The 18,385-nt window shown below is 53.9% G+C and overlaps 1 protein-coding gene across 1 annotated transcript in view; it reads right to left on the bottom strand.

Annotated features, from left to right (window-relative positions):
* CACNG4 (calcium voltage-gated channel auxiliary subunit gamma 4) overlaps nt 1-16,484 on the bottom strand; it is a gene marked incomplete at its 3' end in the record, with an annotated part of 18,327 nt that extends 1,843 nt beyond the window's left edge. The window contains exons 1-3 of the mRNA XM_006776744.1: nt 16,352-16,484; nt 5,125-5,208; nt 1,115-1,255 (exon numbers count right to left, since the gene is read on the bottom strand). Of these exons, the coding sequence (XP_006776807.1) occupies nt 1,115-1,255; nt 5,125-5,208; nt 16,352-16,484 (358 nt within the window). The remainder of the gene's footprint in view (nt 1-1,114; nt 1,256-5,124; nt 5,209-16,351) is intronic.
* Nucleotides 16,485-18,385: the final 1,901 nt, after the last annotated feature.

The following is an 18,385-nucleotide window of genomic DNA, read 5'->3' as shown; positions in this document are numbered from 1 at the left end:
ACACACACACACACACACACACACCATCCTCCTGACACACATCCCCCTGTCCCCTTAGATATGCACACATATCCCACACACGTCTTTACTGCCTGGAAGGAAGCAAACCTGAAGGGTGTAGAAGAGCGCACAGAACCTGCACCTGGGGCCCTGCCCCCAGGCCTGGCAGGGACTTTGAGCAGGTCCCTCACTTGTCTAGGCCCTCAGTTCCATGATGTAAGTGGAAGCTGCCTTCCCTTTCCAAGAGCAACGGTGAGGAGAAGACAAGCTGTGGGGGGATGACCGATGGGTGGCACCTGCATGGGCTGGGCACCACTCGAGTCCCCTCCCTGCCCTCAGCAAAGGAGGCAGGGCCACCACCGTTGCTGGAATGCTCATTACCAGCATCCGGTGCCTCCTGACCTGTAGGATGTGGAGCCCAGGGGCAGAGTGGGGACAGGGCTGGGCAGAGAACTGTCTCCTTGGAGGCCCAGAGCAGCCTTGGGCAGGGGGTGTCACTGTCGCCGTCGCTCTGGGTTGTCACGGGGCCAGAGTGGGGCGGCTGTCGTCTCTTAGTCGGAGAGCTGGGCAGTCAGGAATTCTCATGAACCCGAGCCCCTCGCTCACCCTGCCCCGGTATACGGGCTTCTCTGTTCCTTCTGCACCTGGCCAGCCCCGCGCCCCTCACCCTGTCTTTACCTGGCCAACTCCTTCAGGTCTTGGTGTCTGTGAGTCCCCCTGGGCACCTCCCTGACCCCCCAGCATAGCCAGGCACCCCTGTTATGGGCTTGGGAGGCAATAGTACTGCCCTTTTGTGGTATTTGCACACCTGGACTTCCTATTTTTTATGGAGGTTAAATTCACATAACATAAAACTAGCCCTTTAACGTACACAATTCAGGGGCAGTTGGGACATTCACAATGTGTGCAACTACCACTGCTATCTAGTTCCAGAAGATTTTGTCACCACAAAAAGGAGACCCTGTACCCGTTTGCTCCCCACACCCTGCCCCAACCCCCACACACATGGACTTTTGAGGTTAATTACACACAGACTGTATGGTCTGCTGCCCTCCCCCGCCCCCCCGTCCCCCAGGTGTGCTCTCTGCAGTGGGGACCAGAGTGGCCGGCTCACCTGCAGCCACGAACAGGATGCCAGCGCTGAGGACAATGTTGTTCTTGCGGCTATAGAACCTCCCGGCACCGATGCAGAGCCCACCGAGCAGCAACAAGATGGTGCTGAGGATGGGGAAGACACTGGAGGCACGCACGATGCCTGGCCGGGCAGGAGACAGAGCAGAGAGGGTGGTGAGGCTGGCCACCTGTGCCTGGGCACAGCCACGATGCTGGCAAGGGGCCCTGAAGACCAGGGCCCAGCCCCCTGACTTGGAATAGTCCCATCGGGCCCAGGGTACTGAGGTGCGTGGGGAGCTGGGGCAGGGTGGGGGCAGCTGGGCGCCATGTAAGTGATGGCCCTGCCTGGCTGGTTACACCAAGTGGGCCAAGGTCACATCCGCCCAGGTCTTGCCTAGGCTCCCCTGGGTGTGAGTCACACTTCTGCCACCAGAAGTGAGGAGACCCCATCAGTGGCACCAGGGGCCACCGTGAGAGCCGTGGACACAGTCTCCTTGAGGCCTCTGGGAGGCAGGGAAGTGGTGTCGTCAGGAGGCAGCTCCGGTGGGTGGCTAAGGACACAGGCTTTGGCACTGGGTGGGTCGGGGTGCAGGCCCTGCCCTGAGACATGCTGGCTGCTGGCTGTGTGGCCTTGGTCCAGTCACATCATCTCTAGAAAACTGAGTTTCCTCATTTGTGAGATGCAGTTCATCATTAGTACCTACATTCCACGGTTGGTTTTGTACCAACAAGGAGCTTAGCCTGGCCAGAGCACGAACTTCCCGAGTGACAGCCTTTATCTCTATTGTCGTTATCTCGTCGTTATCACCCCCAGTAACTGGTGAGGATGTGGAAGGGCAGGGCCTCCTGAGGTCACAGAGACGAAGGCGGCTGGACAGAGGGACACACGTGGACCGCGGTGTCCAACAGAGATAGGTTTGCACCCTTGCTCTGCCACTGTCCCCTCTTTATCACCTGGGAGACGAGTAATACCTACTGGTCAGGGGCTGAATCGTGGCAAAATCCCCACATGCCCAAGTCCTAACCAGGGTACCTGTGACTGTGAGTCTATTTGGAAAAAAGGTCCTTGTAGGTGTGATTGCATGAAGGATCCTCCACACCCAGTTTGTGGTCATTTATTATGGAAGCTTTTGGAAAAGGATACACCCTGCCCCTGAGGGTTGTTGTGAGAATTTGAGGGAATAAGGGTCATAAAGCACTAAGTAGGGGCTGGGGATGTGGGTCCTCTTGCTTAGCACCTGGCAGGAGAAGGAAGGGCAGGAGGGGAAGGAGGACGTGAAGAGGAGCCCAGCTCGGCCTTGCCTATGGGCCTGCATGTCTCGCAGCCCAGCAGAGACCTCGCCACATGGGCCCTTGGTGGCCCTGGCAGGGACAGGGATTCAGGGAGCGCTGGCAGGCGCTGGCTACATCAGCCAGCTGAGCCGGTCTGTGGAGTTCCAGCCTCTGAAGACGGCGTTTGTCTCCTGTTCTGTGAGCACACCACTGTGTGCCCTGCAGCACAGACAGGGGTCTGTTCGGGGCATTAAATGAAGCTCTTCTCTCCGCCACCTCCTCTTCCTCCCTCTGCTTTTTTGCAGCCGCAGGGTCTGGGAGGAGGTTTCCTGTAAGTTTCTGAGACGTGCCTGTGAGCAGTGCTGGCCAGAGAAGCCAGGATCGGGGTTCCCTGGACGCCCTCATCCTGCAAAGGGCTCAGAGGGGTGGAGAGAAGGGAGCCCGGCGCCTCTCAGGTGGCTGCGGTCAGGCCTGGCTCAGAGCCGTCCGTCTGGCCCAGGTAAATCATGTGAGCAACTGTCTTTGCCCCAAACCGGTCACCCATTCTCTTCCTGGGAGTCTCTGGGCTTGTTAATGACCCCGGCTGGTGTCCTCATGAGCGTACACTTGAGGAGAGCTCTTCCTTCCCAAGGAGCTTCCATCGCTGCTGTGCCATCACATCCTTCTATTTGGGAAAATCCCTGCTGGGCCCTCCCAGCCCTGGGGCCCAACCCAGGGGCACCACTGAGGGGTGGGGGTGGGGGGGTGGGGTGGGGTCTGAGGGCAGCAGGAGCCCTAGGCTGGGCAGTGAGTCTGTGGCCCACTCCTGGTCTGCCCCTTGGATGCCCATTTCACATCTCCATCCTGTTCTGGACTCCGGCTTTGGGAGGAGAGTGCAGGCGAGAGCCCCTCCTTGGCTCCTCCTGAGGCTGCACAGGAGGTGGCTGCATCCAGTTCCTGCCCTGTCCTCAAGGCTCCCTCCTCCAGGGCCCCACCTGCCTCCACCAGTCCAGCCCCAGAGTGTACAGGCTCCTTCTGCAGCTCGCCCTGGTGTGCTCACCATCCCTTAACCTTGCCCACACCTCTGTCAACAGCCCTGCACTAACGTCCTTCATTCACCCTGTGCTGGGCCTTCAGGAAGCCACGTGATCTGGCCTGGGCTGAGGTGTCAGGAGGCCAGTCCAGGAAGAGGTCCCAGAGCCCTGGGGACCATGAGGGGACAGGTGCAGAGGGAGAACCAGCACCAGTGCCCACAATCGTAATGTGCCAGGCACGTCCAAGAGGGACGTGGAGAGGGTGTGGTCAGTTTCTCCAGGGCCTCCTTCCTGCAGTCCCGGGGTGGGTCCACGGGGGGCAGACCTGCACTCGCAGCCTCAGGAACCACCTGCTGGCCCTGCGTCGGGCAGCCAAGGGCAAGTTCTGAGTCAGGGCGGATTTTTGAGCTGAGCCATCTCAGCCGGCTAAGCACCAGGGGCCGCCCCGGATGGCTGTGCAGGCCACGCACTGTGCACCTCGAAGGTGACATTGATACCGTAGTCTAAGCGAGTGTTGGGCAACCTGCACAACCATTCGTGGCCGCGCCATGGAATAGCATCCGCTTGCTTCAGTGTTGGCCCCCCGAAAGCAGAAAGAGGGGACAGGAGAGGAAGAGCAGAAGGTGAGGGAGGAAGGCTGGGAGGGAGATCTGGCCGAATTATTTCAGGTTCTGGGCCTGGCCAGCACAGCCCGACACGGCCCCGGGCTCCACGGGATAGAATAGCACGCTGTTCTATTTCACCAGATGACTCAGAACTCAAATCCTTCCTCTTAGAAAATAACACACAGAAAGATCCACAAACAGGTGCCGAGTGATTGGTGCCTCCTCCGAGGACACTGGTATTGATTCTCCATAAAGGAAGCCGGGCCCGAGGCCCTGGGGGTGCCGCTGGGAGCAGCTCCACGTGTGTCTGGGCTGATGTGAAAGGGAAAATGACTTCAAAGCGGCGCTGCTTTTCCCATTCCAGGCCCCTTCCCTGGCTGCGGCCCCTGCTGCCTCCCAGCGAGGCCGAGGGATGAGATGTGGGGCTGGACTGGTCCTTCAGGTTCAGTATGTGTGGTGACTTGCTCCATTCTGGGGCCAGCCTAGCCACAGGACACGGGAGGGCAGGGGCTCAAGGGGCAGCTCATGGGGCCCCACCGTCTGTGCTGAAGACACCTAAGGCCCAGGTAACAGAGGCTGCTCTTGCCACCTTCCTCACCTTCGCCCACAGGCTGTCTGGCACTCAGCAGGCTGTCTTAGTGTGCCACCTACTCTGGCTTTTGGAGAGTAGAATACTGGTGTGTGGGGAGGGGTGGGCGGGTTCAGTGCTGGCAGGGGAATGTGCTCGGGTGTCACAGTCCCCCAGGGACGCTCGGCCTGGGCAAGCCTGCATCTCTAGCCTCCTGGCCCCAGCCAGGCCCAGCGGCAGCAGCCAGCTCCTCTGAGCTAGCCACACCCAGTAGCCCCGAGGAGTGGGGACGCCCCTCACCCCCCCATCTGCTCTCCCCAGGCCTCAGTCTCCCAAGGCATGGGCCTATCAGCCAAGTAACTCCATGGGATCCCCAGCACGTCATGGCAACGCAGGACAAAACTCCATCCTCCGACTCTGAAAGGGAGGGCAAGCACATCCAGAGAATGGCACCCTCTCCACCTGCATGGACCCCGTCTTTCCTGTAGCCCAGCCGCCCACCTGCCACCGGGCTTCCCCACACACACAGGAAGCAAGGAGTGTGAACACTCACGGAGGAGGTACTCAGAGCTGTCGTGGTCATAGTCATTGTCCTCTGGGAAGTGATTGATCCGGAAGCAGTGCCCTTTGTAGATCCCTGGAGGGAACAAGAGGGAAAGGATGTGGTAGCTGTGCCAGGGGGTCATTCATTCTCCCACTCACCCAGGGCCGGGTCATTGCACGTGTGCCAGGCCCTGGGCACAGAGAGAGAGGAAAGACTCAGGCGTCGCAGTGGGAAGGTGCTCATGGGTAGTTTAGTGACTGCAGTCCTCCATTCCAGAACCTTCCGTCCATTTACAGTGAAAGGACACACCATCAATAACTATTCGGGGATGAGAGACCTCCAGCAGAGCCGACCTGGGCAAGCAGGATGTGCGGTCCCCAACCCAAGGGGACAGCAGAGCCACGTCTGAAAAAATGGCCAGGAATCTGCCACTGGGGACTGGGTGGAGGCGGCCTTCTGGGCAGAGAAGGAGGCGGTGAGGAGACAGGGTGCGGGCGGGGCTGGTGAGTTTGGGGAGGGGAGGGGAGGTCGGTGAGGCTGGAGCTTGGTGGGCCTGTGTAGGGGGAGGGGTTGGGGCTGAGGAGGGGGCTGCAGGCTGTATGGAGAGGGGCTGTGTCTGTCCGTATCTTCCCCTCTCTCAAACACACAGGTACGGCCAGTCCCTCCCCCATGTACACACTGAATCCACACAACATTGCAATCCCCTCATTCAGGGTGATGGGAGGAAGAGAACATGGAGGGAGAGAAACTTCCAGAAAGACCGGGGCATCTCCTGATCACCTGGTTCCCCTCCCCACTGTGAGAAGCACCTTCTTAGATGGAAGGCAGGATCCGTGGGTAGTTTAGTGACTGCAGTCCTCCCTTCCAGAACCTTCTGTCCAGCTCTCCCAGCCCCTGCTTGCCCCCAGTCTGGGAACGCCCAGGGCAGAACTGGACACTGTGGAGAGGGGGGCACACAGGGTGTCCGGCCCAGCCCTGCCAGCCAACCTCTCACACCCGGGGCAGCCTCCTGGCTCCTGCAAGGAGCTCATCTTGCCGCCCCGCCCCACAGGGCCAGGCGGGGCGGGTCTCCAGCTGGGCCCACTTCATGTCCTGCAGCTGCAGCCAAGCGCCCTGCTGGCCCCGGCAGCTCAGCCTGACCTCACAGAGTGGGAAGCCGGGCCCGCATCAGGCCAGCGTCCGTCTCTCGGCACGTCTAACCAGGAGCAGCCGCTGATAGGCATGGCACGCTGCTCTCTCGTCGTTGACCCATTAGCCGGCCTCCTGGCTGCTTCCCCCCGCCGTCTGCTGCCTCCGGAGAGCTAGGGTGCTGGGTAAGGTCCCTGTTTCCTGCAGGCCCACGGACTCAGGCCTCGGGGGCCACTGGTGGGTGGGCGGGCTTGGTGAGGGGTGGTGAGGGACAGAGGAGGGTCTCGGGTGGTGCCTTGAGTGCTATCCACTTTGACCGTGTTCTCCGTGCTAAGTCAGACACACACGACTTACCACCTGCCTCAGTCTCCTCAGTAGAACAGAGATAACCACAGGTCTTATCGCCTAAGGATTTGGCACAAGATAATACATAAAAGGCACTTAGATGTTTCTTGGCCCCTGGTGATGGCTCTAAGCAGGTTCCCTGCTATTGGACCCAGAAATCACACACCCTCTGTTCGGCGGGTCCTTACTCTTTCGTGAGTGAGTGAGCGAGCTGGCAGAGAATCACAAGTGTTTGTGATCAAGAGGCAGAGCACCAGGGCAGGCTGGGTCAGGATGGCTGTGGGTGGGGAACTCGGAAGCCAGCCCCACCCTCCTCTCCTTCCTGGCTCCCATACCCCCGACTCAGAGCAAGCATTTTCCAGGCCCTGTGGGCCGCCTGCAATGGCCTGGCTGGGGATGGAACCTACAACCTGGGCATGTGCCTTGCCTGGGGTTTGAACCCATGGCCTTCCGGTGCATGGGACGATGCTCCAATCAACTGAGCTACACTGGCCGGGACTCCAGCTATTTCTAATAATGCTGCTGTAAACCTTCAGGTACAGGTTTTGGGAGGAACCTCGGTTTTCATTTCTCTGGGATAAATGCCCAGGAGTGCAAATGCTGGCTCATACAAGAGTTGCATGTTTCGGTTTATAAGGGTCTGATGAACCGGTTTCGAGAATGCCTATACCCTTATTTTTAAAATGGAATTATACTCTAAAACCTGCTTTTTTTCATTGAACAATATGTACAAACATTGCTCCAGGTCAATACCTATAGATCTTACTTTTAAGAAAACCTGTTTATTGCTTATTTGTGTATATTTTTTATTGTTGATTGTATTACAGATGTCTTCCGTTTACACCCCCTTTACTCCCGTCCTCCCAGCCCCGCTCCACCCATCCCAGGTCTTCAACACCTTATTGCCCACGGGCTTTGCATGTAAATATGTAAGTTTTTTGGTTTATCTCTTCTCATCCTCCCAACCCCACATCAAGGTATGTCAGTCTGTTCCATGGGCTTGGGTCTTATTTTGTTGGTCAATTCATTTTGTTCATTAGATTCCACAAATAAGTGAGATCATGTGATATTTGTCTTTCTCAGACGGGCTTATTTCACTTAGCATAATATTCGCTAGGTCCATCCACACTGTCCTTTTTTTTAGGTGCATAATATCCCATTGAAGCGGTTCTCAACCTGTGGGTCGCGACCCCTTTGGGGGTTGAACAACCCTTTCACAGGGGTTGCCTAAGACCATCGGAAAACACATATGTAATTACATATTGTTTTTGTGATTAATCACTATGCTTTAATTATGTTCAATTTGTAACAATGAAATTGGGGGTCACCACAACATGAGGAACTGTATTAAAGGGTTGCGGCATTAGGAAGGTTGAGAACCACTGTCCCATTGTGTCAATGTCCCACAACTTTTGAATCCATTCATCTACTGATGGGCACCTGGGCTGTTGCCAAATATTAGCTGTTGTAAATTGTGCTGCTATGAACATAGGAGTGCAAATGTCATTTCTGATTGGTGTTCTGGGATTTTTAGGATATATTCTCAGAAGTAGGATTGCTGAGTCAAATGGAAGTTCCATTTTTAAATTTTTGAGGAAACTCCGTACTGTTTTCCATAGTGGCTACACCGGTCTGCATTTCCACCAGAAGTGCACTAGGGTTCCCTTTCCCCCCAGATCCTCGCTAGCACTTGTCGTTTGGTGATTTTTTTGATGATAGCCATTCTGATTGGTGTGAGGTGATATCTCATTGTGGTTTTAATTTGCATCTCTCTGATGATCAGTGACTTTGAGCATTTTTTCATTTATCTCTTTGCCATTTGTATGTCCTCTTTGGAGAAATGCCTATTCAGGTCTTCTGCCCATTTTTCAATTGGATTTTGTCTTCCTTTTGTTGAGTTGTATGAGTTTAAATCTTGGATATTAACCCAAAGAACCATAAGTTGATATTAATCCAAAATATCAACTTGAAAATCCCAGAAGGAAACGAATAGTGTAGGGACCAGTGGAATAAATCTTGCTCCAACACTGATAATGCTAAAAGGAAAATACGCTTTGACAGACATGAGGAAACCATATATTTATACATTTGATCTGAAAATAAAACTCAGGTTTTGAAACATTAGCCTGGGTATACACACGATTGTTCCAAATCTCTTCCAATGTATTTTGCTAACCTCATCTCTACAGGAGGCAGCCCATTGATGTTCCGCTCTCACATCAATGTTCCTGTCTCTCCCCGTCTCCCTTCCTCTCTCTCTAAAAATCAATCAAAAATATTAAAAAAAAAACAAAAAACAACAACACCCCAAACTCAGGAATTGGGCCGGAGGGAGATCTCCCTGCCCTAAGAGTCCAGGAACGTACACCTACATCATGAACCACCTTTGTTAAAGGAAACATCTGGAAAGAAATATCTTCAAGTGTGTGCAGTGTTTCGTTTCTGGGTGATAGGGTTATGAGCGAATTGAAATTCTCCTCTTTAGATTTTTTTCTGTATTTTTGGAGTCTTCTACGATGTATGAAAATGAACCAATATGGCTTATTAAAGGAAAGGAAACCAAATCTTTGATTCTGAGGGGAAGGGTGGCGGTGTGTCTGAAATGAGCACAGATCCGCCTGGACGTGGAAGCAGGTGAATGGAATGTGAACCGTGGTGCCGGGAGGGTGTGCCGGCAGCATGTGAGCCTCTGGGCTGGGCTGGTTGTGTCTTGAGGTCATGCCCTTATTTACGTGCCCTGAGCTAGGATGACCAGGCCTCAGGGAACAAGGACATAGGTAAGACCAGGAAAGTCCCAGGCAAACGGGGATGAGTTGGTCACCCCGTGAGTCATCCCAGGGTGCCCCACCATGGGCCACCTCAGAGGTTTGTCGTGACGAAGGGAACCGTGGAGAAAAGAATGCTAGAGGGAGACTTAATAATGGTGATCATCTGCGTCACCCTTTACTGCTTTTCACAAGCACGAGTTCACGTGCTCCTCACTTGCTCTAACCGGCAGCTGCGGACACCTACTGAGAGCGAACGGATACCCTGAGCCGCGCTTCGTGCCTCTCTGCCCCCCTTTTACTCCAGCCTTCACTGATGCAGCCACCAGCTCCGCCCTCCTGCCGGAGCCATAATTCAGTTCTTTCTTGCTTTTTGCCCCATGGCTCTGGGTGGATGGCCCAGGGGTGCTGCCTTGCACCTGTGTGTGTGGACGCTAAAAGCTTGAGGGATTAGCTTTGAGCAGGAGGATGGGAGCTGGTGGATAAATGTTCCGTTCTCCAGGCTTAGATCCACTCCACCTGCTTAAGGGAGGCAGGTCCAGCAGTTCCGAGTCAAGGGATGATCAACTCAGGGTCACTCCTGCACGGGTACTCCCTCTCTTTGTTTCACTCCTCCCAGCCTCCCCCCGCCCCCGTGCCCGTCCCTAGGAGGACCCCCCAATAAACACCGCCTGCATGCAAGCCCTGCCCAGGCTATGACGAAAGCTCATGCGCTGGGCATGTTCAATGCATCAGCCCATTTCATCTTTGTAATAAGGCTCTTTTGAACCCGGAAGACAGAGGCTTAGAGATGCTGAAGAACCTGTCCTCACTACCCTCGCTGCAGAGGCCCAGCTGTGGACGATCGGACAATCTCCCTGACGCTGCAAAGGAAAGTCTTCGCCCACTTTAAAGACTCCGCTCAGGGGACACCTGGGTGCACGTGGCAGAGCGTGGCCCCTGGAGTCCAGCCCCTCGAAGTCTCATCGCTTCCTCCAGCCCCACCCTGACGCTGCCTTTTCAGGAACCCCTTGGGCCGCTGGTCTTTCTCCCCAGGACTGACCAGGACTTTCAGATGCTCTCCAGTGGTGTCTCCAGGCCTCGGTAGAGGCAGCTGGGGGTGGGCGGGGCTGTTGGAGAAGGAGGCCCCACGTGGAACGCCCCTTCCGGCCCCAGGACAGGATGTGAATACACAGCCAAAGGGGCCAGGAGAAGAGGGCGCTGAGTGGGGCTTTCCTGCACCGTCCTTCCCACAACACTGTTTGTACTGAGCACATTACTGTGCCCGGCGCTGGAGCTACAGGTCTGAGGTAGGCATCGCCCTCAGCCCCCATTCTGGGGGGACTGGTAAGACAGAAAGATGAAATAAGTGACTGTCAGTCTCTTTTCAGGTGGTGATAAGAGCAGGCAGGCAGGGGAAGGGGTTGGAGGTGTTTTAGGTCCGGGCTTCTATCCCAAATTGTGGCTGAGGTTGAGGCCTCAGGTGTGGGCCCACATCTGCGAACAGATACCCCTGTGGGATTTCAAAATAGCCTCACCATTTCCATCCTCCTGGTCAATTGGAGGAGTGGAAAGTCCCAGAAGGGGCCCAGCGGCTAATTAGGGCCGTTCAGATGGGAGGAGGAGGGAGAATGAGAACCACATGGGGCCAGACATTTCACCAGCTTCATGTGAATCATCTGTGTTGGAAAACAACATATTTTTATAAATGGCTATCAATTTAAACTTTGTAATCATTTGAAGTGGCTGTGTCCTACTGTACATTGGGTCATTACATGCCGGTCACGGCCCTGGTCCAAGGGCCAAATGGACCAAGTCCTCATCTCAAAGTGGGGCACCTGGAAGGAGCTCCCCTTCCCGGTGCCAATCACTTGCCAGGATGACTTCCCCTCCGGTGTTTTCCCAGAGCTGCTTATCTGTGAGCCTGGCCCCTGTCCTGACCCTAAGCTCCTGTGGGAATGGACTAGCAGGACTGGAGGACTGTATATCTCCAGAAAGGACTGAGGCATTCATGGAGGAGGTGGAGAACTGAGGGGTGGCAGGGTTTTGGTGGGTGAGGACTTGGGGGAAGAGTGTTATCTCACAAAAAGAATGATGGCAAGGATTTACTTAGCACCTATTATGTGCCAGGCACTACTTTTAAGCATCTGACACTTATGAACTCCCGTCACCTCCATCACAACCCTACACCATTTGCTACTAGGCGCCCTAGCCAGGACTTGAACCTAGGCCACCCGAATTCAGAGTGTGCCCCTACCCCTCCTACCCTGGAGGCGGGACATAGTGTGCTCTCTGAGCTACATGTAGTTCTGATTGCCTGGAGCATGATGGGGGAATGTGGGTGCCGGACACGCTTTATTGGTGGGAAAACTCTTGGGCTAAGGGCATTGGCTGATGTTTGAGGCTGAATTAACCTGTCACTGGAAGATGGAGATGCTGGGGCAGAGGGTGTGCAGGTAGGCCGGCCATGTGTTCTAGAAACTCAAACAGTATGGCATGGGTACGGAGCGGCAATGGGGTGCAGCAGCTGGGCTGAGGTCTCACATGACAGGCTCAGACGGGCTTTGATGGTACAGTCTCCATGGAGTCACCGAGGTTGGAAGACCCTGAGTGGGCAGGGGCCGCTCCTGAAAGGAGCAGCAGGTGTGAAAAGAACAAAGGCAGTGGCAATCGGTGGGCCTGGTTTGGGGAGACCCAGTTCTTGTCCTTCGATGTGCCTGCAGGTGAGGGGTCAGGGGCCAGGATGGAAATGACTTGGCCAAGTTCATTCTAGTGCAAAGAGGCAGGAGTATTCGTTTCTAGGGCTGCCGTACCAAAGTACCGCAAACCCGGTGGCTTAACTAACAGAAATACCTGGTCTCGCCATTCTGGAGGCCAGAAGGCCAAGTTCAAGGTGTGGGCAGGGTTGGTTCCTTCCGAGGGCTCTGAGGAAGGATGCGTTCCAGGCCTCTCAGCGTCCGGGGGTTTGCTGACAATCACTGGTGTTCCTTGGCTTGTGGGACCATCACCTTGATTTTGGTCTTCATCTTCAAATGGCGTTCTCCCTGTGTGTGTCCGTCCATCTCCAAAACTGTCTTTTCCCACAAGGACACCGGTCATACTGGATTAGGCTCCACCCTAATGACCTCATTTTAGCTTGGTTATCTCTTTAAAGACCCATACTCCAGATAAGGTCACATTGGGAGGCACTGGGGTAAGACTTCAATTGTGTCCCTGCAAATTCAATGTAAGAATTTGAAGGGACACAATTCAGCTCATCACACAGGTTTCAGAGCCGATGCCCAGCTAGGTATCCAGGCCAGTGCTCCAAGTTGCTGTCAACCCAGGCTTCATGTTTCTCCCAACCCTCGAGCGCTTTGCTCCCCGTAATTCCCCCCTCAGAGCTCTCCCTCATAATTCATTGACTTCCATGCTATCTCCAAAGAACACTCCTAATAGCTGTGATTTATCAATTGGCATCCGCTGGCGTCCTCCTAGGGCTGGCCTCTCTCCAGCTGCAGCTAGGCAGGCTGTCGGATAAAGAAACTCCAGGCTTGGAGAGGCGGCCTGGACTCAGCTGGACTTTCCCGGCTGAAACCCTGTTAAGCCACTATGACCTTCAGTTCCTTCACCCAACTTATATTCATGGAGCTCCTGTTATGTGCTAGATGCTGGGGATCCAGCAGAGAGAGTGCTCACTAAGAACTCCCATCCGCTCTTACTGGACACAGGGCTGCACTGTTTCTCAGCTTCCTTTATAGCTCGATGTGCTGTGTGACTGGGTTGGCAAATGGAGTGTGAGCAGAGGTGATGTGTGCCCTTTCTGGATAAGGCTCTGGAGAAGTCGGTGTGCCCCCACCAACTCCATTTGCCCCACCCCCCTTCCCACCAGCCACAGGGAATGGTGGAGCCACAAGATGGAAAGGACCTGGGCCCTGAATCCCATTGTGGAGGAAACCTGCTACGAAGAGGACCACCCACTGTTCCATGAACAACGAATCCACTTCTTTTACGTTTAAGACATTATACGTTTGGGCATGTTTCAGTTACAGCCTTAACCAATAATACAAGAAAAAACCAAGACAGACATGGTCCCTGCCATTCTGGAGCTTGCTGCTTCTAGTCATTCAATGATGACCGAGGGAAGAAGCCTGCAAGAGGGGTCCAGCGCTTTGAGAGCAAGGCCTCCACTGAGGAACCTGGCCTCAGCTGCAGGGCAGAGGTCAGGAAAGCTTCTCCCCACCTGGAAAGTGGGGAACGAGTTTACCATCTTTCAGAGCTGAGGGGAGGCCCAAGGAGGCCCATGGTGGTCAAAGGGTTTTGAGAAGGATAAATCCTGATGATGTTGTCACGGTGAGAATACAGTTTTTAACTCCTCGTTTCTTGGAGATGCCTTTGGACAGACCTGTTTTCTGACCAAAGTGTCCCTGGGCAATGCCCACACCGACAACCAGGGTGTCACACACGCTCTTTTCTTGCTGAGAGTCACTGAGGTGCCTCACTGTCCTTAGAGGATCTTGCTTGGGTTTTGATGTAAACACGGTTTATCCACTCAGCCCTTTGCTCATCTGTCCTTTTAATTCAGCAGTCATTTATTGATGCCAGGCTGTAGGAGCCCAAAGACATGGGTCCTGCCAGCAAGAACGTATAGTCTCCTTAGAGAGGTGAGTGCACACATCGCCTTAGAACATGGCAGCCAGCGACTGGCACAGGCTACAGGGAGGTGGCAGGTTCACAGAGTTCCCAAGAATTGGGCCTGAGTGTTGGATGGGTCATCTGGGCAGTTCTGGGAAGGGGCTGGGCTCACAGAGCCAGGGGGAAGTAGTATTAGATGTCCGATGGTTCTGACACAGAGGCACGTTAGGGAGTTAGGAAAATAGCAGGTGTGGGGGTGGCGATTGAGGCTGGAAAATGTAGGTGGGGCTGCAGTCAGGGAGGTGGCCTGGATTGCCCTGCAAAAGGACTGGATTTAATGCCACCGGCTCCAAGGTGCCACCGTGAGCTTTCCTTAAGCTGGAAAGTCTCTTCATGGCGAATGCCAGGAGCTCTAGTCCCTCTCGGCTCTGCACGTCTGCGATTTTATTCCCAGCCTGGCGGGGTGTCACTTGACCTGTTAGGTTGTAGGGCCCCACCCTGGGGCCTCTTGGGCATCTTATTTTAGTCTCAGAGGAGCCCAGCTGCCGGGAGACTGCAGGATGCACTCCTCTGGGATTAACAAGCTCCCTCTTCATTTGTTCCCCTCACATTGGAGCTCCTTGTGAGAGGAACATATTTAAACTCTGGCTCAGTCGGCAGCTTCCTGCAGCTGTCAGACGGGCCATGGCAGCCCCAGCAGCCGCTGCTGCCAGGAGTGCAGGGTGAGGAGGCCAGCGGGACCTTGGACTCAGCCTGCCGCCCCCTCGCTCCCTGTCACTCACAAGGAGAGAGCCATGCTGAGGAGCATTGGGCCTCAACCTGCAGCATCTCAGACCTGACAGAGAAGGATGAATTCTACAGCAACTTGGACCCCAAGTCTCCTCCCTCAGTTCTAGTCTGTGACCAGGCAGCAGGCAGACGGCTCCATCTCCAAGCCGCTTCCTATGTCTAGCAGTCCAGGTGACAACTAGGTCCGGTAGGCTGTTTTCCCCAAATGGGACAACCCAGAGGAAGGCCGGTGGAGGATCTGGGGGAGAAGCCACCCTTGTCATCAGCACCAGGAAGGTGGCACCTGCTGCAATGGGGCTGGGCTCTGGTTCAATGTCCACTAGGTGATGGGGTCTGTCCGGAACCAGTTCTGGTTCAAGCCCCTTCTCCAGGCAGTAGGTTTCCCAGAGACAACTCTATTTCTGCCCCAAACTCTTATCTCTATAGACCTGAAACTGGAGATCAGTTAGTCTGGTAAACTGAGGCATCTCTCTAGATCAGTGGTTCTCAACCTGCTGGCCCTTTAAATACAGTTCCTCATGTTGGGACCCAACCATAAAATTATTTCCGTTGTTACTTCATAACTGTAATGTTGCTACTGTTATGAATCGTAATGTAAATATCTGATATGTACAGGATGGTCTTAGGCGACCCCCGTGAAAGGGTCGTTTGACCGCCAAAGGGGTCGCGGCCCACAGGTTGAGAACCACTGCTCTAGATCCTGGGCTCTAGGGATTCTGTGCTTGGACAGCTTGGCAGTGACTCAGGGGGCAGGAAATGGGGAGAGAAAGGGTGGGCCATCTGCCCACTGCCAAGACCATATCAAGGCTCTGATGTGCCTCTGAGGTGTACCTGTGGGAATGGGTCCCTCACATAGGTGGTCCCGCCCCCCCCAACCCCAGAGATCCTAGCCCACATCTGTCCTGAGCTTGACCAATCAGATGCACTCTTGGGAGTATGGATTTGGATCAGAGGAGATCCAGGGACTAGGGGTGTTGGGGAGTTCACCAACGGGGTATTCTCAGTGGTCTGTGATGCCGGCTACAAAGCTCCTGGTTCTCCCCTCCCTCAGTCTTGGCTGTTAAACCCTTCAATGCTTTGGGACTCCCCACACCCAATAAAGTCCTTTTTGGAGATCAGGCCAGAAGAAGTTGATTTCTGTGCCTGCAACCAGGAGAACCCTAACTTCCAACCAGCCACACCTTCCACAGGGGAAGGAGACTCCAACCCAGTTCTCACAGGCTCCGAAGTCATACTTCCTTCCTCAGGGCAGGCCTGAAACACTTTTATAAGGTACAAAAACGGGCACAGGCTCCCTGGAGACTACAGGGCCAATGGGGGAGAGGGGGGCGTTGTATCGGGGGATGGGGGTGCTGATCGCTGGTCCCCGTGCACCATGTGGAAGCTGTGTGGCTTGTGAGTTTCTGCCTCTTGAGGTGTCAGTCATCTGGGAAAGCAAGCACTGGGTTGACCAGTTAGCCGTACAGCATCTGTTTCCTGATGGACAATGTGGGGTGTCCATGGACTTCACACAGTTCCCAGGAGGAACAGGAAATGAGACCATTTGGAGTCAGCATGGAAACATCTCCCAGAAGTGTCGACTTCTCCTCCATTCCAATAAGAAAAAGCCTTCCTACCTGCGGGTGGCCCATGAACCAAGCCCTGGAAACACGTCTCCTCCCACACGGTGCTGCCATCGCAAGGGATGCCTGCTGGGAAGACCTCAGATACAGCTGTAGGGTCCCAGAGGCCCCCATCCCCCCGACCCATCCTGGCCCTCGACAGGAGGCAGGATCCTGGCTTCGCTCTCACCACCCGCCATCCCTCATCTCTCACGGTGAGTTCTTCAAGAACCCACCACGCCCGCCTTCCGCCGCCTCCAACCCTTGGCTGCAGAGAAGCCGGAATTTTCCAGGCTTCCTGCGGAGATTCATAATTGAACGGAGCTGGGGAGATTTCCCCAACCAATAGTTGGTTTTCTCTCCTAACACAGGGAAATGGGTGTTCGGTTATTGTCTCTGTGATTTTTCTATTCGTGTCTGCTTGATAACTGCAGCTTGGAGGAAATCTTAGTACCAAGATTTGAATGCTTTTTCCCCTTTGTTTCTTTCTCTCCTTTAATGAGGAGCAAATATGAAGCTCCAAGGGGTCAAAGAGCTCGCTGCAGCTTCCAGGCTTCTCTGTTGGTTTCCTCTGGAAAGTTATGCTCCCGAGAGTTTTAACTGAAGACCTGAGTGAGGGAAGGGGACCACGGTGTGCAACCACAGGCTTCTAGAAGGGGTTCCTGGGACCATCCACTTCATCCCCTTTACTTGACACATTAAGAACCTGATGCCTGTGGAGGAGTAGGACCATATCCATGGTGACAGGGCCAAGCTAGAACCCTGTTCTCTTGACTTCAAGTTCAGTACTCTTTTGCCAATCCCCCATTGCAAGGGTTCTCAACCAGCAATTTTGCCTCCAGGAGACAAAATCTGGAAACAGTTTTAATTGTCAGGACTGGGGGTGGTGGTGATACTGGTAGCTAGTGGGTGGGAACCAGGGATGCTGCTAATCATCCTACAATGCACTGGGCAGTCCCGTAATAAACAAGGATCCCACCCAGAGTATCAACAAAGGTTTGTGATGCCTGAGTGGCCTGCAGAGCTATGACTCCTCCCTCCTCAAGTCCAGAGCAGACATTGCTAATCAATTACAGTCCTTTTCCCCCTGATCACAGTCTGAATCAAGCATGTCAAACTTACGGCCTGCATGCCTTGTTTATTTGGCCCATGTTAGCCTTTGAGTTTGACATGCTTGGTCTAAATGTTTCTCAAAGCAGTATTCCATGCAGGGCTACCAGTTGAGGTGATACCTAGATTATCCCGTGTCTGAATACCATAGAGGTGGCAGGTTCTGAATCATTCCACTCAGGTTTGAGTTCTGGCTCCGTCATCACCTACTAGCTGTGTGATTTGGGGTCCTAACGAACTGCTCTGTGCCTCATTTTCCCCATCTGTAAAATGGGGCTCAGAAATGGGAAAACCTTCCAAAGGCTGCTTGAGGGATTAAACAAGTGTTTGAATGCCACTATGCCTGGGATATCATAAGTGCTTAAAACACGTAAGCTGTCATTTTTTTTAAAGTATGTTTTTATTGAGTTCAAAGAGGAAAGGAGAGAGAGAGATAGAAACATCAATGATAGGAAAGAATTGGCTGCCTCCTGAATGCCCCCTATTGGGGATCAAGCATGAAAACTGGGCATGTGCCCCAACCAGGAATTGAATTGTGACCTCCTGGTTCATAGATGGGTGCTCAAGTAGTGAGCCACACCAGCTGGGCATAAGCTGTTATCAGCCCTGCTCTCATGACAAAGAGGCAGCTGGTTCCACTATCTGAAGGGTACTGGCCAGGTTTGTCCCCTATCAGGACTGACATGGACTCTTCCTTTTCCTCATATACCCATTCCATGGCAGCTTTCAAAATGATCATATTTCAAGTCGTTGATTTGATTCTCAGAATCCTTTACTGTTGAATCCCTGTAAATTATTTCAGTTAGTGTATACTTAATTTCTGTCTGCTTAATTTCTGACTGTCCTTTTTCATGTCTTTGACATTCTCACTAAGATCCTTGACAGTCTCATTAAAGTCCTTGAGTAACCTTATAATTATAGTTTTGAACTCTATCCAGT

The sequence above is a fragment of the Myotis davidii genome, unplaced genomic scaffold (assembly GCF_000327345.1).
Source record: "Myotis davidii unplaced genomic scaffold, ASM32734v1 scaffold69, whole genome shotgun sequence".
NCBI lineage: Eukaryota > Metazoa > Chordata > Mammalia > Chiroptera > Vespertilionidae > Myotis > Myotis davidii.
This window is presented reverse-complemented; position numbering and strand designations above follow the sequence as displayed.